Raw genomic sequence first — 27,303 nt, 5'->3', positions numbered from 1 at the left:
AATTGGGTCAACATTATCGGGATGAGGCCGTTATGGAAGGAATGACATCGTTTTGAAAATATCTAAACATCTCTCTCCAGTTAAGGTTTCCCCAAATCTTTTGCGGATATTGAGTGTGCAACTTTCTTGCAAAATGTGGATTTTGGATAGCCTAATACCGACAATTTTATCTATTTACTTGTCCACTCAATGTATGTGTCCCCTCGTCAGAACTATGTTTTTGACAAAGTCTTCGTCGTCGTTGCAAAAACTACAACTCGTTACTCGTTACTAGTGAATATAGGAGAATATAGGAATGATATTTTGCGGTTTTTAAATTTTGTGAACCAATGATTTACTAATCTCCAAATTCGACCCAATAGGTATTGGTTAACATTAGGTCAGATAAAAGTCGTAAGAACTATAACATTGAGAATATACCACGCTAAAGCTTTTAAAAATGAAATACATTTTTGTTACAAAAGTTACAAATTCAAATCATATCCTGACGAACAACATTTACTTATTGTTAGTCAGAGTACCTGTAAAGTATATTGTCACTACCTGGCCAAAATCGCATAAGCGACATTTACTTGATTTTTCAGAAAATAAAGGAAATGTTCATCACGTCGCACAGTGGTTCAGTCTATTATTTTAGCAGGACAAAATGCACGAGTGTTTTCATATAAAGTGGTTTGTAACAAGTGCACAACTACTTTTTAATGTTTCTATAAATTGACAACCATATCACACCAACTTTATAAATTATTGCAGTTTTTGAAGTGAACTAAACGTTTTCAATAGAAACTATAGTGTCTACAGTTATACAATAAACAAATTAAGATTAGAAGACTTTGATGATCACGTAACCGGATGTGTGCTAAAAGTGACTGACAGTTGATGTGTGCAGGATATAAAGTACATACAAGAGAAAATGTATAGGACGGACATGGGAAATGAACAACACGATGATGCATTCTTATTCGTAATTTCATTGGTTCCGCTTCAATTAAAACATAATGAAGCAATAAAACGGGAAAATCCACGCCCTTCGTCAACACGCTATTGTCGCCTAATAAAGCTATTGTTTCAGGAAGAGACTGCAGAACTAACTCGAACAGAAGTTAGTAAAGTAGAAACAGAAATAAAAGTTCTTTCTCCGACACATATTATAAATGAAGGCAAAGACATATTCGTGGATCACAAAATGGTGATGACAATTGTAGACGGAAAGGTCTGCAGTGTTATTGCACAAGAGTTATTTCAAAAGTGTTATATCTGTGGTGCAACACCTAAAGAAATGAATAACTTGCCTAGACACGCATCAACGCCTGTTGATGAAGGAACATTCGATTTTAGGTTATCAAGTCTTCACGCGTGGATAAGATGCTTCGAAGGTCTGCTGCACATCGCCTACAGACTGGAAGTTCAAACCTGGCAAGTGAGAAAAAAGGACCGGGAAAATGTGGACAAGCGAAAAAGATTAATTCAAGATCGCTTTCACAAGGAAATGGGCCTACTTGTGGATATTCCCAAACCAGGTTACGGAACAAGTAATGATGGCAACACAACTCGAAGATTTTTTTCTAATCTATCGCTATCCAGTGCGATCACAGGAGTAAATGAGGAACGAATTAAACCGTTTGTAGTTTTATTAAAGGCAATTGCGAGTGGATACGAAATAAATTTGGAAGCATTTGAAGAATATGCCATAGACTCTGCTAATGAGTCATAAAGTGTTCATAAACTTTTAATTCATGAATCGGATATTGTTAAATCCGCTCTTTTTCCTATTGGGCAGCTTTCTGAGGAAGTGCAGGAAGCGCGCAACAAGGATTGTCGAAGGTTTCGGAGAGATCACGCTAGAAAAACGTCCAGAATCACCAACACCGAGGATTTGTTCAATATGTTATTAGTTCCGTCAGATCCACTAATTACTTCAGAAGTCTTGTTCCTAAGAAAATAGAGAATACTTCCGATGAAGTAATTTCATTATTAAAAAAGTCATCTCAAGAGCAGGAATCTATCACTGCAGAAGAGGAGTCGACAAATGAAGAATTTAGTCCTTCGTGCAGTAGTGATGAGGACTTTTAAAACACTGAGTTTTTGAATATAATTATGTCTAAAAAACTTGTATTTTTCTAATATTAATTTTGTTCACCTAGATTTATGAAATGGACAACTTGCGTCGTATTCAAATAGGCATCCCGATTAGCATAAACATTGATAGCAACTCATTTTGTATCAATAATACTTTCATGAATTAATAAATCCGATTGAAAATTCTTAAAAAACATTTTAAAGTTTTGTAAAAGAACTAGTGTGGACACCAAATAAAAATCTTTTTATTGCATCAACACAAAAAATTAAATTGTTTAATACATTAATAAATTCTAGGCCTCATTTCTTATTAAATTATCAATTTCTTGGAATTCTTCGATTTCGGATAAGCAGGTTTTTAGTTTATTAAATGTATTCATTTACAAATTTGACCATTCAAATTAAACATTATCTCTTAAATGTAAGAAATGTAAACTTAGCGGATCTGTTATAATTTAATTATAATATTTGTTACCCATTCTTCATTTTTAAAACTAACGAGTTATTATAATATTCATCATTACTACCACACCAATTTTCATTCTTAGTCTCTACTTATTTTTCCATGATTATTTTTATTATTATGATTAATTTAGCTATTATTTTGTTGATTAGTAACGTTATTTAATTTATAACCTATTGCAAAATGATTCTTATTACGACATTTAACATTTTCCTTACCATATGTTGCACATTGTCCCTAGTAATGTGATTAAAATAACAATTCTTTGGTTAATCCTTCATTTCTCCCATAATTTTCTTCTATAGATGCTCTCTGCAACCATAGTTACATTTTCTTTCATTAATTGTTAAACGTTTTGTTATTTACTTCCAATATTTGAGGGTGTATAAAGTGATAAAACGATATTATAAACATTTTATTATTTTTCAAAACAATCCTTATCGTGTCAACTTGCATGCTTCTGTTTTGGACAAAAATTTTCTTAATTTGTGTTAGGTTTTCTTTACTAGCGAGGGATTAGAATAAAGACTATGAGTAAAGTAATTACTCATAACTAATTACCACGATTTATAATCCCAAATTTACTATTTATATTATCAGCAGAATAGTTTTAACAGAAACCTTCCCAACGTAGTCATTAATGCTTTGAAGGCTGTGAACCAGTTAGCATATTAACTAATTTGAATGCTACCAGTAGTATGGTTATGCAAAGCTTTTATTCTTTAAAAAGTTAATGTTATAGTTATTTAGAATAGATTTGAAAGTAGTTTTTAATTTATGCTAAAAACGATCTCTCTTACTTTTAATAAAGTAAACGTTACATTTAATATTTGCATTCATTAATTATAATGAACATAGTATTTTGATAATATAATTTTGTGCAATACGTTTCATTCAAATATTATTTCAGAAACAGTTGTTTATTTTAAAAGTTCTAGTACAATATTAATAAAAAACATAATATTTACTTATATGCTCAATGGTGTAACGTTTCTAAATTAATATTATACCTTTACTAGATTATTTATTTAGAAAAGTCATATTTAAATAGTCACCAAACATTATTTTTTAATAAGTTAGTGAAAGAAATTAACGTTTGAAAAGCCAAAAATGGTTTTGTAAAAACGTTTTGTTGTAAACATTTTTCAAAGTGAGACTAAAACCGAATTACACAAAAAAAAACAACTCCACAGAATATTCGAATTAATAATCATAGAACTGCGAAATTGATTTGCGTTGTGAATAAGAACTATTAAAGAAAGATTTGATTCCAAGCAGAATACTTTTGAAACACATCAAGCATGAATGTAAAAAATCTCAAAACGAATTAATGTTCAAACTATTATAAATAACAAATACTTTGGGACTTTCATTCTAAATCAACTTTTATTTTGTTATTAAGTTTTAAATTTATGATCTGATTGTGTAATCTGCTAAGTACTTGAACTCTTAGCAGTAAAAACCTTAATTTCAGTTTCATTCACAATTCATTCTGATAATATAAGAGAGTTTGTAAGCAACTACTACTTCACACTTTGAATTACCAAATGCTTAATTTATTTACTCTATTTGTGTTTTGTAATGTTGTTAGTTTGAAACATAAGGTTCATTATATAAAATAAAGATCTTAATCGATTTTAGCCATTATGGATAACCTGAATGTTTCTTGTGCTAGGTCTAGTGTTAGTTCTACTTTTACTTCAATTAAAATATACAACAATCTAACGCTGAAAAACAACTAAAACTAACACTAGACCCAGAAACATAGCAGTTTTAAGAGACGCATGGCAAAACCCAAATATTTATAGTTTTAGGTCTAATGTTAGTTCCACTTTTAGTTCAATAAAAAATATACAATAATCTAACGCTGAATAACAATTAAAACTAGAATCCTAGCTTAATACATCATATAGACAACTTTATCTATAAACATGGAATAAAGCAAGTTGAGTTGGATTCTATCTCTGAGCGCTAGATAATCTTAATAGTATTACGTGGTCCGTTATATGTAGATTTTACTGTAAATATATAATTTTTTTAATAAACTTAATAATACACATTATTGGTTTCAAAAACTTTATTTTTCAGGATTACATTAAAAACACACTTCACAAGCACCATTGGTTCTTTACTTTAAAAGGCGAGTTTCTTCATTAGCAAATACATCATTTGATCAATTTCAAATCCATGTAAATTATTAGCGTCTCCTTGCAGTCTCATCAATAATCCTCCAAAAGATACGTACGCAGCCCTAAAATACAACAAAAATTATTAAAATTGTGTCGGTTATTCATAACAAAACATTTTTTTAATTAATCGGCAACACAATCTTACTAAACGTTGATATGACGCATCCACCATATGGGCGTATGGATAGTGGCCGTGAGTTTGCTACGACACAACCAGCTAACCACACTGCCACGTGGTAAATTGCAAGTCTATTGTTATTTACAGCACTAGTAATAAATTATTGATGATCGCTAGGAAGTACCCGACCAATTAATACAATAGCAATATTTAATTTTGTTTTATCAACGTTGCGATAAGCCATTTTTAGATGTTATCAGATTGGCAACACGAGTTTTTCGTTTTAGTTTAGAATGTATATAGTTATATATTTTAGGGTGAATTGAAACGTAAAAATTCTTAACGTGTTAAAGTAATCTATTTCGGAGAATTGATACAACGAAGGGTGACCCAGTTTTCAACGGGGTTTACGTCTGTTTTTGAATACGAAGGGATGCTACTGGCTCGACGACGGTGACAGATTCTTTTTGGAACAATGCCAGATAAATTCGGAACCTGACAAACTGGATAGTTTAGCGGTTTAACGTGTTCCAAACGTCTGTTAAATTATATTTATTTTCTGTCAAGCGAAATAATCATTTAACGATTGTTTCTCAAGGTACTTTAATTCAAAAGTATTGTTATATAAATTTCTTGCCAAATCGAATTTTAAAATGCACATTTATTTATACAACTAGATTGACAATGGTTTTTGGATTTAAGGAGATATTTGGGATCAAAAAAGTAAAATACATTATTTTAACAAACATTTATTATTAATACCATTTTACAATAGCCGCTTTATAATACATTTTTATAATATTTTTGATTGATATTTAAATGACCATACAATACTTAAAATGATTTTATCTTTATTCTAGTCATGCAACTTTGTAAACAACATCAATAGAATATTATTAACAATAACTAAAAAGAAGAAAAGTAAGATGAAGTGTAAAGCGATTGGTGTGGTGGGTGTATATGAAGTTGATGCAGGCGGAAAAAGAAAAGAATAACAGAGCTGCGTGCGAAGACGAAACAGATCCTGGAGTGTCGTACCAGATAGTGCATTTACAGGATTCCGTAAAGAGCGTTGTAAACGCGCATCTGGTACGCATCCCAGGACTTCGATGTTCCGGCGAAAAATGCCTACTCCGGAATTACGGAAAGGAGACGACCACCACCTCCCATATTTCATTCAAAGCACCTACAACAACAACAAGTGGTCGACTTCAAGATATTAACAAAAAATCAATAAAACCAAAACAGAAAGGTGAAAAACGAAATAAAACAAACAACATAACTTGACATGCAATCAAAGCAAGAAGAACAAGAAATATATAATTAATCTAGTGGATTAATAAAATGGTGTTGGTTAGTTGGGAGTTTGAAATAAGCAAAATCCACTATTTACAATAGCTAAATCTTGGCGTACGTTCAAAAACCCACGCTACGAACGACGCTCATTTATAGCTCCGATGGAAATGCAATGACTTCGCTGTGTTGAAAATCAGCTTACGTAAATAAGAAAAAGTAGTAGTGGATAATAAGCCAAAAAAAAACTTTACTCGTGGATTACTTGAATAATTGCCATATATTTAAATTAACGATTGTTATTAGAGACGTCTGTACGATGGATCTTCTGAGCGAACCAAAAATAGCTTTTTTGGGTTGCCCCGACTTTAAAATAAATCCTCTAAAATAAAAAGAAAATCATGCAAACCAACATCAAACAAAAAATCATCCCAAACCACAAAAAAAATCTAAAAAAAAGTGTTTAATAAAATTAACCCACACCACACACGCACAAAGTACACAGATTCACTCAAGATTGAGCTATATTTCCGTTTAATATTGAACGCTTTGGCACTTGGTAAAACTTAACTTCTTGTATCATGATTCGTTTGAAACCACTTTATCGTCTTATTTGGATTTAATCCCTTCGTCTTCGACTGGTGGCTTCATAATGGTGCGACGTCCTGGTTTTTTTTGGGTCATCTCGGACGATGCAGTTATGCAACAGCGGTCGGTAGATGGCTCCCACTTCCTTCATAGTAGTCGTCGTCGTCGTATACGTGTTCTAAATCGAATGTGCTCTAATGCTTAGAATCCTGGCCAACAAGCTTCGTTGTCATAATGGTCATCTAAACGAATCATCTATATTATGTTCCCGTCCATTATATAGATGATTGTATGCCCGGAAATAGTTTTATTTTCTTATCTAATACTTCATAATATAAAACAATATTTAACACTAAATTTGTGGGGTTCACAGTCATCACAACTAACACCAACCTAAATAAAAAAAATAGTTTATGATTCTTTTATGACTTAAAAGAAAGAATATAGAAGTGCATTAAATGCAATTATAACAAAGTAATTAATATATTTAGCTTTTTTTTTCTGAAATTGGTAATAAAAATGATTTAAAAAAAGAGGAAATATTGGAATAAAATCATTTTATTCATTTTTGCAGTAAATTAGGTAATATGATTTTATTGAAATATGAGAAATAGTGGTGACACTACAAGAGTCACTTACTTTTCGACAAGAAAAACTTAATATCTTGCCAGTAAGCGAATATCCCACTGCTTTTTGATGATAGGAAGAAGTGCGCGGAGTGGAGCAGAGCAGCAGGACCGCTATTTCAAGAGATCAGCTGGCGACTGCGTTCGATTATTTCCAGCTGTTGGGAAATTCAATACCAGGAACAGGTACCTATAGGCACGCGCATGTGCATAAAAATGCATCCCATAAAATGGTAATACAACAAAATATTACACTAAATTGTATTTAATTAAAAGAAATAGTTGGGCTATGTAAAAATAAAGTTTTATATAATACATGTGCCCCTTACGTAGGCAAAATCTCGGTAGAAAATACCCGGCAAGTTTGGCACGTAAATGACACCTTGCGCAATTATTGCATATTAATAGCAGCAACTATGTACTATGATGGCAACTGTGCTGGGACCGTTTGCCGTTAGGTGCCTTGAAGTCTGCGTCGAAATTTCAAGTTCGCATTGTTTATAAATACGGGTGCACAAAACTGGGCGGTGATTTCACAGTAATGGCCGGACACATGCCCGCTATTATTTCGAACTGCTGGATCATCGTACTTAAATAGTCAGTCATGCATTTCAAATTTAAACTTGGAAAATAAATTTAGTAATGCTTTCCAAAAAGAAAGTATGCAAGTTTTTTAAACGTTAAAAATAAAAATCTTCATTTATGAGCAACAATAAATTGTTTGTTATTGGTGTCCAAATAATAGAAAATTTACATTTCAAATGAAATAAGTTTTATAATTATTAAGTTACTTAAAGGCAAATAATTAATGTTTACTCAATAACATATCATAACAAAATTTGATTCATCCACCTTAGAATCAAATAAATTTGTTGTTGCACACCTGCACGTTTTGATAATCTCTTTAAATCAACAACCATTTGGCAAGGTGTCCAAAAAACTAAACACCTGTTCCTTTAAAATAATTTTTAAATTCTAATTAAAATATCGCTTCATCTTTCCAATAAAAAACATCTTTCCTTCTTTCATTCCAATAAAAATAAAACAGTCGATTTAGAAAAATAATAATTTGTAAATAAAACTAGGTCATGAACGAACGATAATAGCTATAATTGTAAACGAATCTAGAACCAGTAAATAATTTAAAGTTAAACCGAGTGGAAATATAGATTTATCGAACGAAGGCAGAACCGGGTCGACATCTATCGTTGTTAAAACAGAGCTCGGTGTTAAAATGAGCAGTTTCGGGATGTTCCTGTAGATGTCGCAAGGAGTAACGATACAAAACATAGAGATTTAGTGTAGATGCAGTTCTAGAAATGTACGACAATTTATTGGCTCAAACTTAACAAAGATGATGATTTGGAGATGAAAAAAAATTAATTTTTTAAATAACTAAAATTTCTTCTTGTTAATATAAAATGTGTGTGAAATAACTAACTTTACTTACAATGATAACAAAAAGTGATTTTCAAAATAATGAACAGATATAATGAGTCTCGACTGGGATGCTCACCTCCAAAAGCAATAGATGAGTTTTTGGCAGAAGAAGATCTTGATCCGGACAAATCTGTTGGTTTAGGATTTGATGGTTATTCGACGATGTCCGGGAAAGAAGGTGGTGTGCAAGCAATTCTACGCAGAAAATATAAAAAAACCTTGTTCTTTCACTGCTCGTCACACAAATTAAATCTAGGCATTAATGATCTAACTAGTCTGCTTGAAATCCGGAACACCGAAGGTATTACATTTTTTGAAGAATCAGTTTTGAGACGCAAATTGATACCAAATATTTACAGGATTTGCGAACCTGTGGTAAACGTGTTCCAATCCGTAGCTTTGGATGCAGTTAAGGCATCCCAACACATTAGTCGCATTTTGCAATTGACAAACAACCACCGTAACGGTCCAGAAAACGCTACTATCGTTGCAGAAAAAAAAATTGGACTAGGAGAAGACATGAAGTCAGTGCCCCGTATTGTCGGGAGACAACAACATCGGAACAATCATCCAGCAGCAAGCACTTGAGAATTCTGGCATAGGTTTTTAATAATACCATACTTAGGCTTGATTATTAATTCTCTTGAAGTTGACTTTTCTGAAGAAAACACCCCGTCATTTTCCTTGTCGAAATTACACCCTGCAAATGATAGACATGTCCCTTGAAGACCTCGTAGAAGCTGGTGAAGTCTTTTTACAATTTATCAAATATCAACAACGAAATCGATGTATGACAAAAACTATGGCAAGATAAACCTGACTCAAAAGAACTAAGTGTCGTGGATGTCATAACAGAGGCCAACATTTTTTTTCCAGAAACGAGAAAAGCCCTTACCATTTTGGTCACTTTACCCTGCACGATATACAGCGTGTTCCGTATCTTCCGCATCAGAGCATTATACGGTTGTAGGATACATTATTCTGAAGCGATCTTTCTAATAAAATTTTCCCGAAATGTTTATAATAACCTAAGACTACTAACATAAGAGTAGAATGTTGTCTCAATAGTTTTGCCATGATGAGTGTGCGTAGGAAGCATATTTTTGAGAACTTTTAGGGTTTTATTAATAATCTGGTTGAGCAATTCGCTAAGAACCCACGAAAATTGTGTTTTAAATAGTTTGGTCTGGTTTTTTTCCTTGGGGGGCTATTTTCCCAGCCCGATTTCCATTCTTTTTTGTCCTGCCCCTCCCCTGACCCACTGGCTGGCGACGCCCTTGTGTTGAACTCCAACTTTTACACCACCTCTTTGAGGGCCTTCCAGGAGATCTGGTCTCATGTGGATGTACCTCTTTGACGATTTTCGGCATTTTCCCAACATAGCCTCCATTCTCTCCATCTACTGTGCGCCCCATTGACTATGCACTCCTTATGTTGTGCTGATGAAGGGTTTTCGTCTCTGTGGTTCTGAGAAGCCTTTTGGTTATGGTGTTTTCTGCCCTTGTTTAAATGGCATATGTCATCACCAGTCTTACAAGCGTCTTACAGATCCTCACCTTACTTTTGGTTTTTAAATATTTGTGACCTTATCGTACATCTCGGAGGCACACCGATTTGTTCTTGCGGTTTGTGCTCTGACTTCTTCTTTCAGGTCTCTATTATTAGTGATGTTTAGTCCGAAATATTTCAACTACATAACCTGAACTGCGGTACGATTATAAATCGCTTGTTTACACTTTTTTGATTCTTTGGGTATTGATAGGGATTGCATTTTCTGTACTGAGTTTACCACATTACATTCTCTGCGTATCATGTGATCCTTACATCCCATCTTATAGCCCAACCTGTACCGCCTTCCAAGGCTATCTCACTTACAAGAGCCACAATAATCAGAAGTATGTGTCGCTTCTCTAGTAAGGACACTACTTCACTTACATTAGTCTCACCCTATTAAAATCGACGAAACACATAAAAGCTGTCTTGTCGAAATCTAAACGAAGATTGCATCTATAGTTGACCTATTTTTTTTAAATCCCTATCGTTGTTCGTAGATCCCACTTGTTGCTATTTCTTCTGATAGCATTTTGGTCATCAATTTTTGGATAGAACTAAAGAGACTAATTCCTTCCGAGACTATAATTGCTTGGGTTTGTCTTTTCACCCTTCCTAAAGATTAATCCTTTTACTTTTGATAATTATGTTAAGAAGGGTGTGTATTTCATTTGCTAAGGTGAAGAGACGCACCCACCATATTTAATCAGCTCATTTGTTATTTAATCGATATATGGTGTTTTTGTGCTTTTCAACTTCTGGGTTATTTGTTTTATTTTCCTATGTTCGATATTTTTCCTATTTTCGACCATGTCTTAACCTTTTTCGAAATAATTTTCCCAATCTTCCGCCTTTATCTTTGTGGTCTGCATGAACTCTTTCTTGATTTATTGGGTGTTTGCGTTTTCTCCGTTTCTTACTACTTTACATTCTTTGTATGCACCTGATCTGTTCTGTAAATAGGTCCTTCGTTTTTCCGCATCAAGATTCTTCACTTATTGAGTGAACCAAGGCTTTATATTGGGGATCTTGATATCTCCTGATGTATCTCTTATCCCAAATGCGTCCTTTACTGATTTAATTATAGTTGAGAGTAGTTTTTCTCAAGCTGTTGCAGTCGATGCGGAGACTATCTTTTTTTGATAGTCTCCAGTGATTTTATGTTTCGTTTACTGCTGTTCTCCTTACTGGCTGGATTATACTTCTCATTTTCACCAATACAAAGTTGTGGTCAGTTCCAATATTTGCAGACAAAAAAATTTTCACGTCTAGTATTTTTTTGGGGTGAAGGTTTTCATTTTTGATGATAAAATCTACCATTGATTATTATGGTTTATTTGTTTTGTGGCTTGTTGAGGAGTCCCAAGATTGATTTCATCCCTTTCCGGTACTCCATCTATTACAGTTTGCAGGTTATAGTAGAATTTATTTGGATGTGATATGAGGGGGGAGAAAATGTCTGCCGGCAGCACCTTGTTAAACGTTTAATTGCTTCCTGTTATTTTTAAGGAAGACAGTGATACGTCATTTCGTCGCCAAATATTATTTGTTCTGAAATAATGAGTTCCACTAAAGTATTAGTGGAGTGGTGGAGAACATGTGCTACATCGTATTTCGAAAATTGATGTCTGCTACTGTTTGTCCCTTTGTATGACTCTTTACATTTACATTGTCCATTTATACATTTTGACCTGCTATATCCAAAAAATGACACATCAATAGAAAATACAAATTTTTCGATTCATCTTCACTTAATCCTGACTATGTTATTATCATATCACCTGCATTTATTGACTAAACTATTCAGAATATGTATAAACTAAACATGAAACTGGATTTGATAACTATTTGCCATTAAATATTACAAAACGTAAATAAAATTGATTGAATGTTTGATATTCCCTGATATATTTGAATTTTTAATGTGTATCACTGTTCTTTAGAATGAAGGACACATACAGTAGTTTTGAAGCCAAATTTGTATTTTATTTGATTATGAGAAAGGTGTACTTCTAATGTATTAAATCATAAAGGTATATATTAAGTTACTCAGTGTTTATGAGCAAACTAACATTCATCGGTAAATATAGAAGAAGAAATCTTATTTATCCCGATAATTTACTCAAAACCAAAAAATATTTATAATACATTGAAAATAGAAGCAGTATCAGCGTCAGTTTTAATAAATATATAATTAAAAATAGAAATTAAGTTTTGAGTCATAGAAATAAGCTAAAATACATTTGTATAATGAGAAAAACAGTTTCAAATGATTATGTATCATCATGATCACGAAAGATGGACGGCTATCCATGTAGAAAGAAATTATCTGTTTAAGTGATCACAATACACGCAGAGTAATAGAGAATATCGACTAGTTAACACTCAGTTGTTTTTATGAATTAGACAATGACAAAATATACACTAGATAGGTTTTACTACAATTGAAGAAATTGATTACGACAAAATGTGTAACTCTAAATAGAACTCTATTGTTCTCCTTAACGGCTACAGAACATTTGAGATTGTGTCAATTAGATGTGAAGAGTGCGCTTCAAGTATCTATTATACAATTGCGACCTGGTTACCCTGAATGTATAAACGATTAAAGATATCACTTTACAAGATTCGTTATACAATAGTTATCATGAAGACGAACATTTATTTTCAACGACTAAGAAATCATAGCAAGGTCGATGGCAACTAAGATACTGCGGCTAAAAGCCGGTTACCCCAAATATTTTATGTGCCGTGATTTAAGTTTAACGATCTGAATAGCAGTGCCTCGGCCGCAAACGACATTGGTTATAATCTATCTAGGGTTTATTTTTTTGTGAAATCGTACAACAGAAAATGAACACCGACATGTTTCATTTTGACATGTTTCAACGACAATCCTTGTAAGTTCATTGGCTTCAAATTGCGAGTCAATCAAGAAATTGCTACCTTCGTATTCGTCATAAACGTGCCTATAAACTACATATAACATACTATCATTTACGAGATGTTGATAGCTAAAGAAGATCGATTTTGTAAGTAGTGTCTGTAAAATTTAATTAAAAGCTTAAACTTTAGAGCAACAACAAAGCTTTTTCTCATTTTTAAATAATAATTATCTGCTTTTTCGATTGCGGTTTGGATTCGCATTATACTTTTCTCGTAAAGAAGAGATCGAAACATATTACATTTTTTGTAAGTATACGTCTTGAGATGCCTTGTTCGCACATCAAATTCTCTACTTATTTCGAGATCATAACTTTGTCACTATAATCCGCTGAAAGTCTGTGAGAGATATATCTTTTCTCATTTTTATACATTTTTCAATTCTATCTTGTATCAATAAAAATTCTCTTATGGATGAAGTCTAGATGATAGCATTTTCTTTTGAGTCTCACTGAAACTCAGTATTTTTGTGAAAGAACATTTCCGTATCTTTTTATATTCATACAGTTCGATCAAAATTAAGCTAAGTTTATGGATGGACTTCCCTCCTCACAAATTATATCTGTAGAATGACTGATCAGGAAATATAACACTCTTGATCGAACTTAGAACGCCATCTATTAAAATTTTTGAAGCTAATAATGAGCTAATACTAAGCATTAAACTCTAAACAAATTCCAGAGATATTTGTGAAAATCATTAGGACATTTTCCTCAAAAGTTTTTAATTCCTAAGTTCAAAAAGCAGTCTACTTCATGATAAACGTGGGTTTTCGCGTTCCCCGAGGCGTTCACTAACAATTCACCACAACATTATATATTATCATTATATAATATATTATTTCATTTTATATTATCATTTCATTCAACCATAAAAAGAATCGGAAAAAGCGAAAATAAATTCCACTTGCTTAAAATTTTATTTTATCATATTTTCTTTTTGTTCGCTTTTAACGAATAATTTTTAATAATTTTATTTACTTCGCATGTTTGTAATTATTATATAAAATATCCTTTGTTTAATGAATAAATTATTACGTTTTTGTTAACACCGAAATTATGAAGACATTAAAAATTAAATTCTCCATTTCATTCATAAACTCCATTTTCTACCAATATATGAGTTTTTGTGAGGTTGGGTAATGCTAAAATTTAACATTAGTAATTTAACATATTGTATTGGTCTAATGGATTCTAATCATTCTAGTCATTCTAATTTGTTTATGATGACTAGGGGAACCAAAAATATACAAACGTATAATGTATTAACTCATACGTCTATGATAAAAGAATAGTAGATAGAGATTTGTTTCAGAGAAAACTATGAATTTTGAGTAGTACGTATCAGGTCAGGCATATTTTTATGTCTTGTGTCTGTACGAGCGCATATTGCCTACTGGCGAATTATATAACATTTTTCTAAACAAATGCATATTTTAATATTTTACATGTTTCAATTTGACTAAACGTTACCGTAAAGTTAAAATCAGTAAGAAAACTACATCACCGCCAATAGAATTATTTAGTTTTTAATGGTAATTCCCTATTCGGTCGCTGTCGCTCGCATTATAGGGTGATGTATCTTTCGCAAAACATTTACATATAACGTTGGGTTGCCTTGAATAAGACTGATTTTGCTTGAAAATATTCTCGGTAAAACAGCATCTAGTAATTATAAAACATATAAAGCTTGAGAAGAGAAGTAATGGATATGATTTATGTTTCACTGATGAACTTCCACTGATATACGTCTATATAAAATGAAGAGCAAAAAATTAATATTGTTTCAAAAAACATACACAGAGTACAAACTACCATCGGAAAGCACTCTTCATACAATACAATGTCATCTTTAGTATTTTGCATCCTAACGAACAGAAATAAATTTTTATTAAATACAGCAACGATAATTAAAGCAAATCTTAGCATTAATACATAGACTTTTAGATGACTCTATTAAGATTTTAGATAAGTCTTTGGAACAACACCAAACTACAGTGGTAAAAGTTCAAACTGCTAATTACCACCGAGACATAATCTCAAAAGAGAAGATTATCAGGAAATTCTACTACATCTTAACAACAAATTTATACTTGGAGGAGACTTTAATGTAAAACATATCTCTAGGGTTCTCGCTTGATAATTGAAATACAAAAGGAAAAGAACTGAACCATGCAATAGAGGCCCTTAATTGTGAGGTGCTCTCCACTGGGAAGCCAACTTACTGGCCAACAGATAGAAGTAAAATTCCGGACCTGCTTGATTTTTTATTACGAAAAATATATCGCTTAACTTCGTAAACATAGAAGAAGAGTTAGGATCGGACTCAGATTACTCATCAGTAATTATTACTCTAAATAACAAAGTATGTAATAAAGAACCCTTTTTATCACTAACTAATAAACTCACTAATTGGAATCTATTTCAACAAACATTAGATAATAAAATTCATCTTAATGCTCTTATGAAAACAAACGAAGACATTGACAATGAAGTAGAAAAGTTCTTAAAAGACATACAAAACGCAGCCTGGGCCTCAACACCAATTTTCATACCAAAACCTAAATCTGATATTTATCCTAAATTCATTAGAGACAAAATTGCAGAAAAACGGAAACCAAGAAAGAAATGGCAAACCAACAGAATTCCTAGTGATAAGACTAAATTAAATAAAATAACAGCCGAATTAAGAGCATTAACAGATAGCCACAAAGATAATATTCAAAATTACTTAAAAGACCTTACTGACGATGCCAGTACTGATTATTCTCTGTGGAAGGCAACAAGAAAGCTTAAAGTTCCAAAAACACATACACCTCCAATTCGAAATAATAATGGAAATTGGGCTAAGAGCAATCAAGAAAAAGTTAATTTGTTTGCTCATCATCTAAAAGAAACGTTTACATCAGACAGTCCAACAACTATACTAAATAGTGCCCCTAGCGTAATTCAAAGTGATCAGCAGAGTAATATACCATGTGTAAGAATGAAAGAACTGTATTATGAAATACAAAAACTAAATATAAAGAAATCAGTAGGCTATGACCTAATTATTGGAGAAACATTAAAACGTCTACCAAAACGGGCGATTACAAAACTATTACAATTAATTAATGCTGTTTTTAAACAGAAATACTTCCCAAGCATATGGAAAGTTGCTGAAATAATAATGATACCAAAACCTGGTAAACCCCCCACAGATGTTACCACCACTACATGAAATACGAGCCAGAGTTCCTCAAGGAAGTGTGCTTGGCCCAACTCTGTACTTACTCTACACATTTGACCTTCCTCAGATACCAGAAACTTTAACAGCTACATTCGCAGATGACACAGCGATCTTGGCTGTTGCAGAAAATGAATATAAGTTACAATTGGCCTTAAATTCAATAGAAAACTGGACCAAACGATGGCTAATAAAACTAAATACAAATAAATCGACATACATAAAGATTACTTATAAGAAAGTAAACTATGTCCCAGTACACATAAATGGCAATGTAATCCGCAAAATATCTTGGTATGACGCTGGATGCCAAATTCAAATGGAAAGCTCACGTCAAAAAAAAAAAACGTGAGGAACTTGATATCAAATTTAGACACCTATATTGGCTTTTTAGCAGCAAATCAACGCTATCACTAAGTAACAAGTTGCTAATATACAAGCAAGTATTAAAACCAAAATGGACATACGGAATCCAACTGTGGGGTTGTACCTGAATGACAAATGCAAGTCTGATTCAAAGATTCCAGAACAAAGTACTAAGGTGCATAGTGTCCAAGATCATCCCAACATAGAGGCCATCCAGCTTTTCGACAACGAGGATGTCCTGCGCCACCTTCAGAGGATGAAGCCGTTCGATTTAGTGAAATAGTCGATTCAAACGCGAGCAATAGTGCGGAATTATAACAAAAACAAAAATACCGCGTATCGCAGTGTGCGCGATTTTGTGTTTTGGTCTTAAAACGGTAAAAATATGACAACATTTATCTATATTATGGGTAAACCAGATTGGATCATTGGGAAAAGCTACAAAACATTATCTAGTTTAATTTGGTGTTAAAAATAAGTATTTAATTAGTATGTATTTACTAGATGTTATACAATTGTGTTATGCATAATATAGAAGAAAAAGATAAGTCTTTCAATAAAGACATGATTTTATTATATGTATCAGATGCTGCTCCTTACATGGTAAACGTGGCCCAAACAACACATACATTATATCCAAAAGTGACACAATTAACATGTCTTGCACCTGGATTTCATCGAGTTTGTGAGCAAATTCCATTTATGTACACTGGTGTCGATCGGCAACTACTCACTGAGGAACATAGATTGAAGCGGCAAACTATTCCGTGGTCATGAACATTTCAAAGTAAATACAATAAAATCAGACTAGACGTTGATTGCATCAAATTATGGACTTCTCAGTGTATCAATAAAAACATTGTAAACATCTAGACTTCCGCTTCCTATACAGATTGATATAACGATACATCCTCAGGGCATAGTTAGTAATAAAAAAAATATCTAGAGTTATTTCAAAACATTACGGTTATCCATTTTGAAGAAAATAAAGTTATCTAGATGCAATGAATTTGTGATTATTCCACAAACTTGGTCTCGACATACGACCATTTCATTTCTTGTTTGTATAAACACCAAATTTTTATTAAAACTGTCACATAATAATAAAAATACTAATGTAACTTCATAAATAAAAGTTGATCATTCCTCGAATACGACGATAAAATTTTAGTGAATTCCTGTGAACTTAGATCACTCGTTTATTCCGAGATTATCAAGACATGTTAAAAAAATTAATCCTTCTATGAACGAACATTAAAGAGATTAAAAAGTTAATTTAGTATTAACTGTATTACATCAGTTTCCAAATCAATACACACTTCGCCTAGAAAGTTTTCTTGCGAGACTACTAAACGTATTTATTAAATATTTATTAAGAACCATAACATTATTATATTCTTAGTAAACAATTTTAACTCACCTATACACTAAGTATAAATCACCCTGTAGATACATTTAATATTATTGCTTCAGCGGTAAAGCAAACATCTTTCTCATTTTCGTTTATCTAATCTTTTTCGCGTTATTTTTATAGGCACTTTATGCGTGACTAAACGTTTAGTTATAGGTATAGATAAGGAGTATCACCTGTCGTTTTGTTTATACGGAAATAAATTACGATATAGTAGCTATTTCCTTTTTGTTTTTCTGGTGATCTTTTTAAACCGTTTTGCCAAAAAGATTTTATTTACCTAATACGATAAAGTTGCTTAAGTATCCTCAACGTTGTAACGATGCGGAGTAACTGAGATACCACCAGCTGTGTTCACTTGCTAAAATCACAGTCAACACAGGGTGGATCCCAGTATCTCGACACCAAATCTCCCTTTACGAAAGTCCAAGGATAAACAAGACCGAGATGAAGAGTAGAATAATGTTTTCGTCGTTTCTAGACGCCGCTTTTTCGCGATTAATACAGGGCAATATCGTTATCATTTGTACAACGTACGTTATCTGCTGTTATCTTGTATTATTTTCCGCTCGACGAATTACAATAAATATTTACCCACTAAACCCGAAAACTATACATATTTAGTTAAAACATCTTTTTTGAAAGTTGTATAGATTCAAGAAAAAGTTTCAATTGTTAACGATTTAAAGTGTGATTTTTAATAATTAACAGGTGATGGACGGCTCAAGTGGCAACATCCCGGAAACACTAATTTTCGCATTTCCGGACTCGAAAAGAAATGCAAATTGCAGTAGAGGAACCCGCTTTACTTACAGTCTGCCAGATTGTTCCGCTGCCGCTTCATCTCCTTCTATCCGGTACACCTTCCCAGACATTACGTATTCGAAGCTATCCGCTCTCGATCCTTCCGTTTCCAATCCGGCGGGGTTCCAATCACTCTGATCTGGATAACCATCTTCTCTTAATGTCGTTGCTAGTACCAATCGAAATTTATCACCTATAAAAATTTAAAAAATAAATAAATTAGTTTTATTTTCTCTCACTTTTAATTATTTAGAATAAGATTAAAAATGTAAAAAATTAATGATTGGTATCAAGTGTGAATGACTTAGAAAATAGTAAATAATTTGAGAGATATTGTTGAAATTAACAAATTATGGTTAATTGAAAATGTAGCCGTTTTATTATAACATTACAGTCGACGACAATAAGGTACCATATAATAGGTAAATTAGTTACCAAACAATAGAGAGATGTTTATCCTTAATATGATCACAGAAAAAATGTGACAAAGGTCGTAATAAAATCTGGTGACCGTGTAAGATAAATTGCGGCCAAGGAAAAACAAAATTTTTGGACAATCACATAAAATCACTAATTAACGAGATAACTTTACCGTTAATTTTTACCGCCAATAAAAGGCGACCTTGCTTTTAAACGTAATGAAAAAAGTACTTTACTACATTTATTAAATTTAAAAATTTTACGTCGTGTTGAAATGTAAACAGTTTGTTTCATTACAAACTAGCTATTCCATTTAGAAGAAGATATATAAGGTATAGTTTTTTGAGTAAAACGAGTTTGAGTTTGGCTATTCAACAGAATATAAGGTAAGCCATAGTTAAAATATACATCAAGAGCATATAATGTTCACGACATTAGCATTTTTTTCACATTTCATTTAAATTTATGTTCGGTTAGATCTTTACAGGTATCGGAGGCAGCAATAAAGAGTTTTATGGCTGCGTACGTGCACATGGTATTCTGTGTCTTATTGAGTAGCTAGAATGCTGGAGTCATCAAAGTAAGTAGTATACAACGATTTGTTGAAGTCGGCTACTCACTACGCGATACTTACCAAATCATTACAAAGTTGCATACTCGGCAAGTTACATGTACTTGCCATAGTGTATCAGTGAAACGACCCGGAATGATTAGCGATGAGTAGATTACTTCGATATATCTACACTTTACTGGAATGAGTACTTTCCGAGATTATTTCATGTCCAATTAGTTGCAGAGTACCGCATTTTAAGTAGCCGGCTTACTATGAATCATTAAATATAAAAGATAACACCGTAGATCAGCTAAAGATATGATGGTAACTTGGTAGTATTCTGATAACTAGTGGTTTGGTTTCTCTCTGTTCATCGCCATTTCATTATTATTAAATCGTTAATTAACTACTGAAATAATTGTCAGTTGCCAAGATTCTAGAATTGTCTGCGTAGTGGGATGTTTTTTCAGAAGTCTCTTATGGAATGTTGCTTGGGTACATTAAGAAGAACTTCAAAATCGAGGAGAACACCTATGGTAACTTTTAAACCAAGTTGTATCAAGTAGGACACATGATGAAATCTAATATAGATTGTTATCTATCTTTACTGTCACAGTGCCATGGTTTCTAAAGAAAAATGTTGCTGTTCGCAAACTTTGTGTTTTAGATTTGTCATCCAATTGTTACTGGTAGCAAAGAACCTTTTCATTATAGCTATTTTACAAACCTTCTTCTTCGTTAGTTACTGAAGATGAAATTGGCGTGTCAAATCGGATTTTTTTCCGAATTGGTTTTTGGGATTAAGTTGTTATTGATGATAATGGAACTATTTAGGCCGAGTAATCTGATATACGTGGATTTAAAGTTACATACCTAGTTTTTACGTTCAGTGTTCATAAAGTATTGTCTATACGTTTATCAGTGAGGCCGATTTTAAAACTTTTAATTTTAGCGACAATTTTGTTAACATTGGTAATGATTAAATGAGAATGTAAAAAGATCTTTGATCGTAGATAGTGTTAATAAAAAAAAGTAGTTGTTGATAGCTTTGTTCGTTGGGACTGCACTAAGCAGTTTAGTGCAGATGTTGTGTGTTCGTTGGGGATAGTGTAGTTTAGTGCAGTTGCACTCATACTGTTCGTTGGGCCATGCGCAGTGCAATTTCGTGCAGCCGGTGCAAGTTAGTGCAGATTTTGTTGCACCTGCTTTCGATTAAGTTTAATAAGTGCAGTGTAATTCAGTGTAACTAAAATGATGGAATATTTGGAAGCGTATTTTGTAATAATTAATATTGATATTAAATAATAAGAAATAAAACCTTATAATAATTAATTTTTGTTGTATCGGAGAACACAGCACATTCAATCCCAGTAGAGGCAGTATAAAAAATTCTACTTCACTGTCAGATGAATCGCTACTAAAAAAATCATTCTGCCATGATTTTATTTTTCGCGACTATTTCGCTGCGACCACGGTTTACACACTTTTCTGGTCTGCACTCAGTTGACAAGACATTGCACTTAATTGCACTATGACATCATACTAGTGCCATGTCGTGCAGAGTAGTACAGTCCCAACAAACAAAATTGATAGAAAAAATAATAGTGCGCCGAATGTTGTTGATTAGAGGGTTAAGTTATTTATTAAGTGTTATGTAAAACAAGTAGAAGATATAAATAAATAATTATTGAGATATAAAAGAACTTTTAAATAATAACCAACAATTAATAAATTTAATAAACCTGGTTAGAGGTAAATACACCAACATATCTTCATATCTCGTCACTCCAACTCCAAAAAGACAAAGCTTTTTTCATGCCAATGCTTAACATGCAATAAACTCTATCCTTATCTACTAAAATGAAATATCTAAGATCATAAAGCAATTCTAGAAGCGTAGAACGATTTTTGGTGGATATAAGATCTATCTTCCATGATATCTCTATGTGTGTACAAGGGCATAATTTGACAAAAAGCTCATTCATGGAGCTGTAAGTTAGTGGTCTAAGACTGTTCTAAGACACTTTGTGGCTCTTAACATTACTATATGGAATATACTATATGGAATATAAACACTCGCGCACCTGCGTTTTAGGTCTGCAATGAAGAACGCCCATCACCGACACAGAAAGTGTTGTGCCTGCCAACTCTCAAGCATGTTCGGACTACGGAGTGTCAATCTCAATTCGTTCTGCTGATATGGAAGTTTAGTTGTAATGGAGCGTTGGACCAGTAAACATCGTGCCTTTGCCGTCAAGAAGTTCTTCAGAAATAACGATTCTGTAGCCCCAACATTCTGTAGCAACTAATTCATTTACAATTTAATGTTCCTCTTTGTAGGCCGATTCCATATCGGAACGCTATTGTTTTGTGGGTTCCAAATCTTTGCAATACAGCTTTCGAAACAACAAGGAGAAGAAAAGGATTCCAGAGGACGGCATGGCTACCTGTAAACATTAAGACTGTGCAAATTGCAACTCAAGATCTAAAGAAGTCTGATAGAACATTATTAGGATTACGATTTCGATAGAATATTAACATTTGCAGAAACAATGTTAAGGAGGTTAAATGAAGATCCTGGAATGATTGTGTTCACCGCAAACGAAACTAACTTCCACTTTAACGGTTCCATTAGCAAACAAAACTTCTATTATTGGGTCCCACATAACCCATAAAAGTATCATAAACCGTTCTTTCACACTCCAAAGGTAATTGTCTCGGCTGCAGCCTGTAAGACAGCTGTGATAGGGTCCTATTTTTTAGGAAAACTATGACCGTTTTCCTTTCAAGAGCTTCACAGACACTTGAAATGCGTCTATGGTCCAGCTAAGAAGATTATTTCCCGGTAGGTTGATCTCACTCCGAAGTAATTTTCCACGGCCGGCACGTTCCCTAAATTTATGCCCTTGTAATTTTTATCTGAGATTACCTCAAGCAAAAGTGTATATTATAGCCCTAAAAATTTTGCAGAACTGCGAGAAAGTATTCAGCGGAAAATGCATGCAATCTAACACCAAACCTGGAGATCAACTTTGAGTGTATTTTGCTTCATAATGCTTTTTCAAATTTTCCACGCATTTTTCCATTCACATCTTGAACTTTCCCTCTTTCTTTTATAAATAAAAATTATAATACAATATCTTGAAATTCATTGAATTATTCCATTTTATCGATCCTTGTTTGCGAATCATAGCTCGAACAGAATATGTTGTTATTAATACTTTCCGCAGATAATCTCAAAAATCTTAAAGAAATTATCAACAATCCTGCATTCTTTAATGACACGCAATATGCAAATGTTATTGACAAAGTGAAAGTTCCACCTAAATGCGTAGTTTGAAGAAGAAATCAGCAAGAATAAATATATGGACTTTGAATCACTTCACGATGATTCAGGTTTGGTTAAATTTTTTGAGTCAATAAACACGGAATCTAACGATAAAAACGATAAATCCAAAGAACTTAAAAGTGAGAAAAAATTGTGACAATATTTTAGTTGGTAATAAAACTAAAGATGTTTTCATTTTTTATATAAGAGGATTTATTAGAGGTTAATGAAAAATTAACGAATTTTCAAATAAAAAGTAATTGACAATCGAATTCTAAAAAGTTTCAAAGTTTTTAAGAGCTTAATAAGTCCTTAGAGAACAAAATTGTAATATCATATAGAAAATAGCCAATTTTAAAACGAAATGAAACTATATATCTTGACTAATTAAGCCTAGGTCGATTGAGGCCGAAACTCAGTGATTAATATTACATCAATCTAAAACTGGTCATCACATTGTGGAGCCTAGGCTGCATGCGGCCTCTCCTTTATCAGGTAAAGTTGTAGATCTTTTGACTAATTAAGCCAAAGTCGCTTGCGACCGAGATCCACTAATTAATATCAAATCAACCTAGAGGAACTGGTTCTGAGCAGTTATTCTTATCGTCAATGAGAATTTTGAGTGTAGCGGATTATTAAAAAAAAATATTTTATATGACATTGAACGAATAAAAAATCATAAAATTTCATAATTTAATGAAAATAAAAATTTTGGTAAAATAAATAGACAAGCATCCTGGAGCTAATGTGAGATCTCGAATATATAAATATATTTATGAGGTGATTACTACGGTAGGAACGAGAGGAATAAATAGAATGTCATTATAGAAACCGTAAGAAAAGCTTAAGATTTATTAGCAGAGTATAAATCATGAAAGTACGTATTTATTTAATAACCTTTATATTCCTGCTGGTCTTTCACCTGTATGTTTGTTCTAATTTCAATCGACTTAGTTTATGCGATTCTCATTGTAACATCAATGAATGGATGGATCTCTATATCTATGTTTAATTATTGCAACCAGATGTAATGTTATTTGCGAATAAATGTAGATGTTGTACTGTTTTGTTATTTAATGTTTAGAAACCTCCTATTTCTATCCATTATGTTATCAAGGCTATTCTGATGTTAAATAGCGCTTGAAGCAATTTATCACATGATAATTCAAATAATTTTTCTTTATCTTTATTGATCCTTAACGATATTTGTATCCATATATTACCCAAGAGAGAAGTAAATAAGTAATTTTGTAGAACTTATTGTCGAATTTGCGTCGACTTATTTAAGTACTTAGTTTCTTAGCCGTCAATTAAATAATATATTCTTTATGCTTTATTGTAAATATTATACGTCAGTTCAAATTCTGAGAATACTACTAAAAGATACTAATAATGGATTGCTAATAAAGCCGGTGACGTACTGATGTCGATATCTGTAATCTCACATATCTCTTGGGTATTACAAACACCAAAACATAGGGATTTTCAATACTGGTGTGAAGTTATCCATAAATCCCAGCAATAAACTTAAAACATTAATAATTCCGTAACCAATACGATTTGGGTAACCAAATTTCACACACAGGTCACTCTTACCCTCAAGAACAGCTAACCACCCCCATTTGGTAAAAAAAAAATTTTTCAACCCTCACCCCCGAAAAAGGGATGTTTTCGCCCTGATGGGCACCTTCGAATTAAACGAAATTCTACCACATAATAGAACACACTTCTAAGTATTTTTATCAATTTTCAAAACACCGTAAGCCCTAACGGTTTTCGAGAAAAAAAATCAGTATTATAAACCGCGGATGGGACTTTAGGGGTGAATTTGACCCCGTTGGGCACCTTCAAAATTGATGAAATTTTAGGATGATTTAGAGGATGCCTTTAGCGATTGAAATCAACCATCCAAACACCGTAATGTATTACGGTTTCCGAGAAAAAAAATGTGTTATTAGACACTATAGGTACAGATCGCGGCGCGGACTTTGGGGGTGAATTTGACCCCGTTGGGCACCTCCAAAATTGACGAAATTTTAGGATGATTTAGAGGATGCCTTTAGCGATTGAAATCAACCATCCAAACACCGTAATGTATTACGGTTTCCGAGAAAAAAAATGTGTTATTAGACACTATAGGTACAGATCGCGGCGCGGACTTTGGGGGTGAATTTGACCCCGTTGGGCACCTCCAAAATTGACGAAATTTTAGGATGATTTAGAGGATGCCTTTAGCGATTGAAATCAACCATCCAAACACCGTAATGTATTACGGTTTCCGAGAAAAAAAAAAGTGTTATTAGACACTATAGGTATACAGCGCGGCGCGGACTTTGGGGGTGAATTTGACCCCGTTGGGCACCTCCAAAATTGACGAAATTTTAGGATGATTTAGAGGATGCCTTTAGCGATTGAAATCAACCATCCAAACACCGTAATGTATTACGGTTTCCGAGAAAAAAAAAAGTGTTATTAGACACTATAGGTATACAGCGCGGCGCGGACTTTGGGGGTGAATTTGACCCCGTTGGGCACCTCCAAAATTGACGAAATTTTAGGATGATTTAGAGGATGCCTTTAGCGATTGATATCAACCATCCAAACACCGTAATGTATTACGGTTTCCGAGAAAAAAAATGTGTTATTAGACACTATAGGTATACAGCGCGGCGCGGACTTTGGGGGTGAATTTGACCCCGTTGGGCACCTCCAAAATGGACGAAATTTTAGGATGATTTAGAGGATGCCTTTAGCGATTGAAATCAACCATCCAAACACCGTAATGTATTACGGTTTCCGAGAAAAAAAAAAGTGTTATTAGACACTATAGGTATACAGCGCGGCGCGGACTTTGGGGGTGAATTTGACCCCGTTGGGCACCTCCAAAATTGACGAAATTTTAGGATGATTTAGAGGATGCCTTTAGCGATTGAAATCAACCATCCAAACACCGTAATGTATTACGGTTTCCGAGAAAAAAAAAAGTGTTATTAGACACTATAGGTATACAGCGCGGCGCGGACTTTGGGGGTGAATTTGACCCCGTTGGGCACCTCCAAAATTGACGAAATTTTAGGATGATTTAGAGGATGCCTTTAGCGATTGATATCAACCATCCAAACACCGTAATGTATTACGGTTTCCGAGAAAAAAAATGTGTTATTAGACACTATAGGTATACAGCGCGGCGCGGACTTTGGGGGTGAATTTGACCCCGTTGGGCACCTCCAAAATGGACGAAATTTTAGGATGATTTAGAGGATGCCTTTAGCGATTGAAATCAACCATCCAAACACCGTAATGTATTACGGTTTCCGAGAAAAAAAATGTGTTATTAGACACTATAGGTATACAGCGCGGCGCGGACTTTGGGGGTGAATTTGACCCCGTTGGGCACCTCCAAAATTGACGAAATTTTAGGATGATTTAGAGGATGCCTTTAGCGATTGAAATCAACCATCCAAACACCGTAATGTATTACGGTTTCCGAGAAAAAAAATGTGTTATTAGACACTATAGGTACAGATCGCGGCGCGGACTTTGGGGGTGAATTTGACCCCGTTGGGCACCTCCAAAATGGACGAAATTTTAGGATGATTTAGAGGATGCCTTTAGCGATTGAAATCAACCATCCAAACACCGTAATGTATTACGGTTTCCGAGAAAAAAAATGTGTTATTAGACACTATAGGTATACAGCGCGGCGCGGACTTTGGGGGTGAATTTGACCCCGTTGGGCACCTCCAAAATTGACGAAATTTTAGGATGATTTAGAGGATGCCTTTAGCGATTGAAATCAACCATCCAAACACCGTAAGGTATTACGGTTTCCGAGAAAAAAAATGTGTTATTAGACACTATAGGTATACAGCGCGGCGCGGACTTTGGGGGTGAATTTGACCCCGT

At 33.5% G+C, this 27,303-nt stretch overlaps 1 protein-coding gene and 2 long non-coding RNA genes across 6 annotated transcripts in view; 1 reads left to right on the top strand and 2 right to left on the bottom strand.

Moving 5' to 3' along the window:
- Positions 1-4,601: 4,601 nt before the first annotated feature.
- Positions 4,602-27,303, bottom strand: part of LOC111429296 (DNA-directed RNA polymerases I, II, and III subunit Rpb8) — a 101,999-nt gene continuing 79,297 nt past the window's right edge. For all 3 annotated transcript variants that reach the window (XM_023065167.2, XM_071197932.1, XM_071197933.1), the window contains exons 3-4: positions 19,106-19,289; positions 4,602-4,793 (exon numbers count right to left, since the gene is read on the bottom strand). In XM_023065167.2, coding sequence (XP_022920935.1) covers positions 4,676-4,793; positions 19,106-19,289 — 302 coding nt within the window. In that variant the 3' untranslated portion in view covers positions 4,602-4,675. The remainder of the gene's footprint in view (positions 4,794-19,105; positions 19,290-27,303) is intronic.
- Positions 5,583-12,451, bottom strand: LOC111429297 (uncharacterized). The gene is made up of 2 exons (XR_011641061.1): positions 6,624-12,451; positions 5,583-6,035 (listed from the first exon to the last, which is right to left on the bottom strand). It is a non-coding gene; the product is annotated as an uncharacterized lncRNA (long non-coding RNA).
- On the top strand, positions 19,749-21,756 carry LOC139430723 (uncharacterized). Of its 2 annotated transcripts, none has more exons than XR_011641108.1 (3): positions 19,749-19,902; positions 19,994-20,096; positions 20,307-21,756. It is a non-coding gene; the product is annotated as an uncharacterized lncRNA (long non-coding RNA). The 2 variants fall into 2 exon arrangements; XR_011641107.1 differs by having other exon boundaries at positions 19,757-19,902; positions 20,375-21,756.

The sequence above is a fragment of the Onthophagus taurus genome, chromosome 7 (genome assembly GCF_036711975.1).
Source record: "Onthophagus taurus isolate NC chromosome 7, IU_Otau_3.0, whole genome shotgun sequence".
NCBI classification, from domain to species: Eukaryota; Metazoa; Arthropoda; class Insecta; order Coleoptera; family Scarabaeidae; genus Onthophagus; species Onthophagus taurus.
The sequence above is the reverse complement of the archived record's forward strand: the minus strand, read 5'-3'. Positions and strand labels throughout refer to the sequence as shown.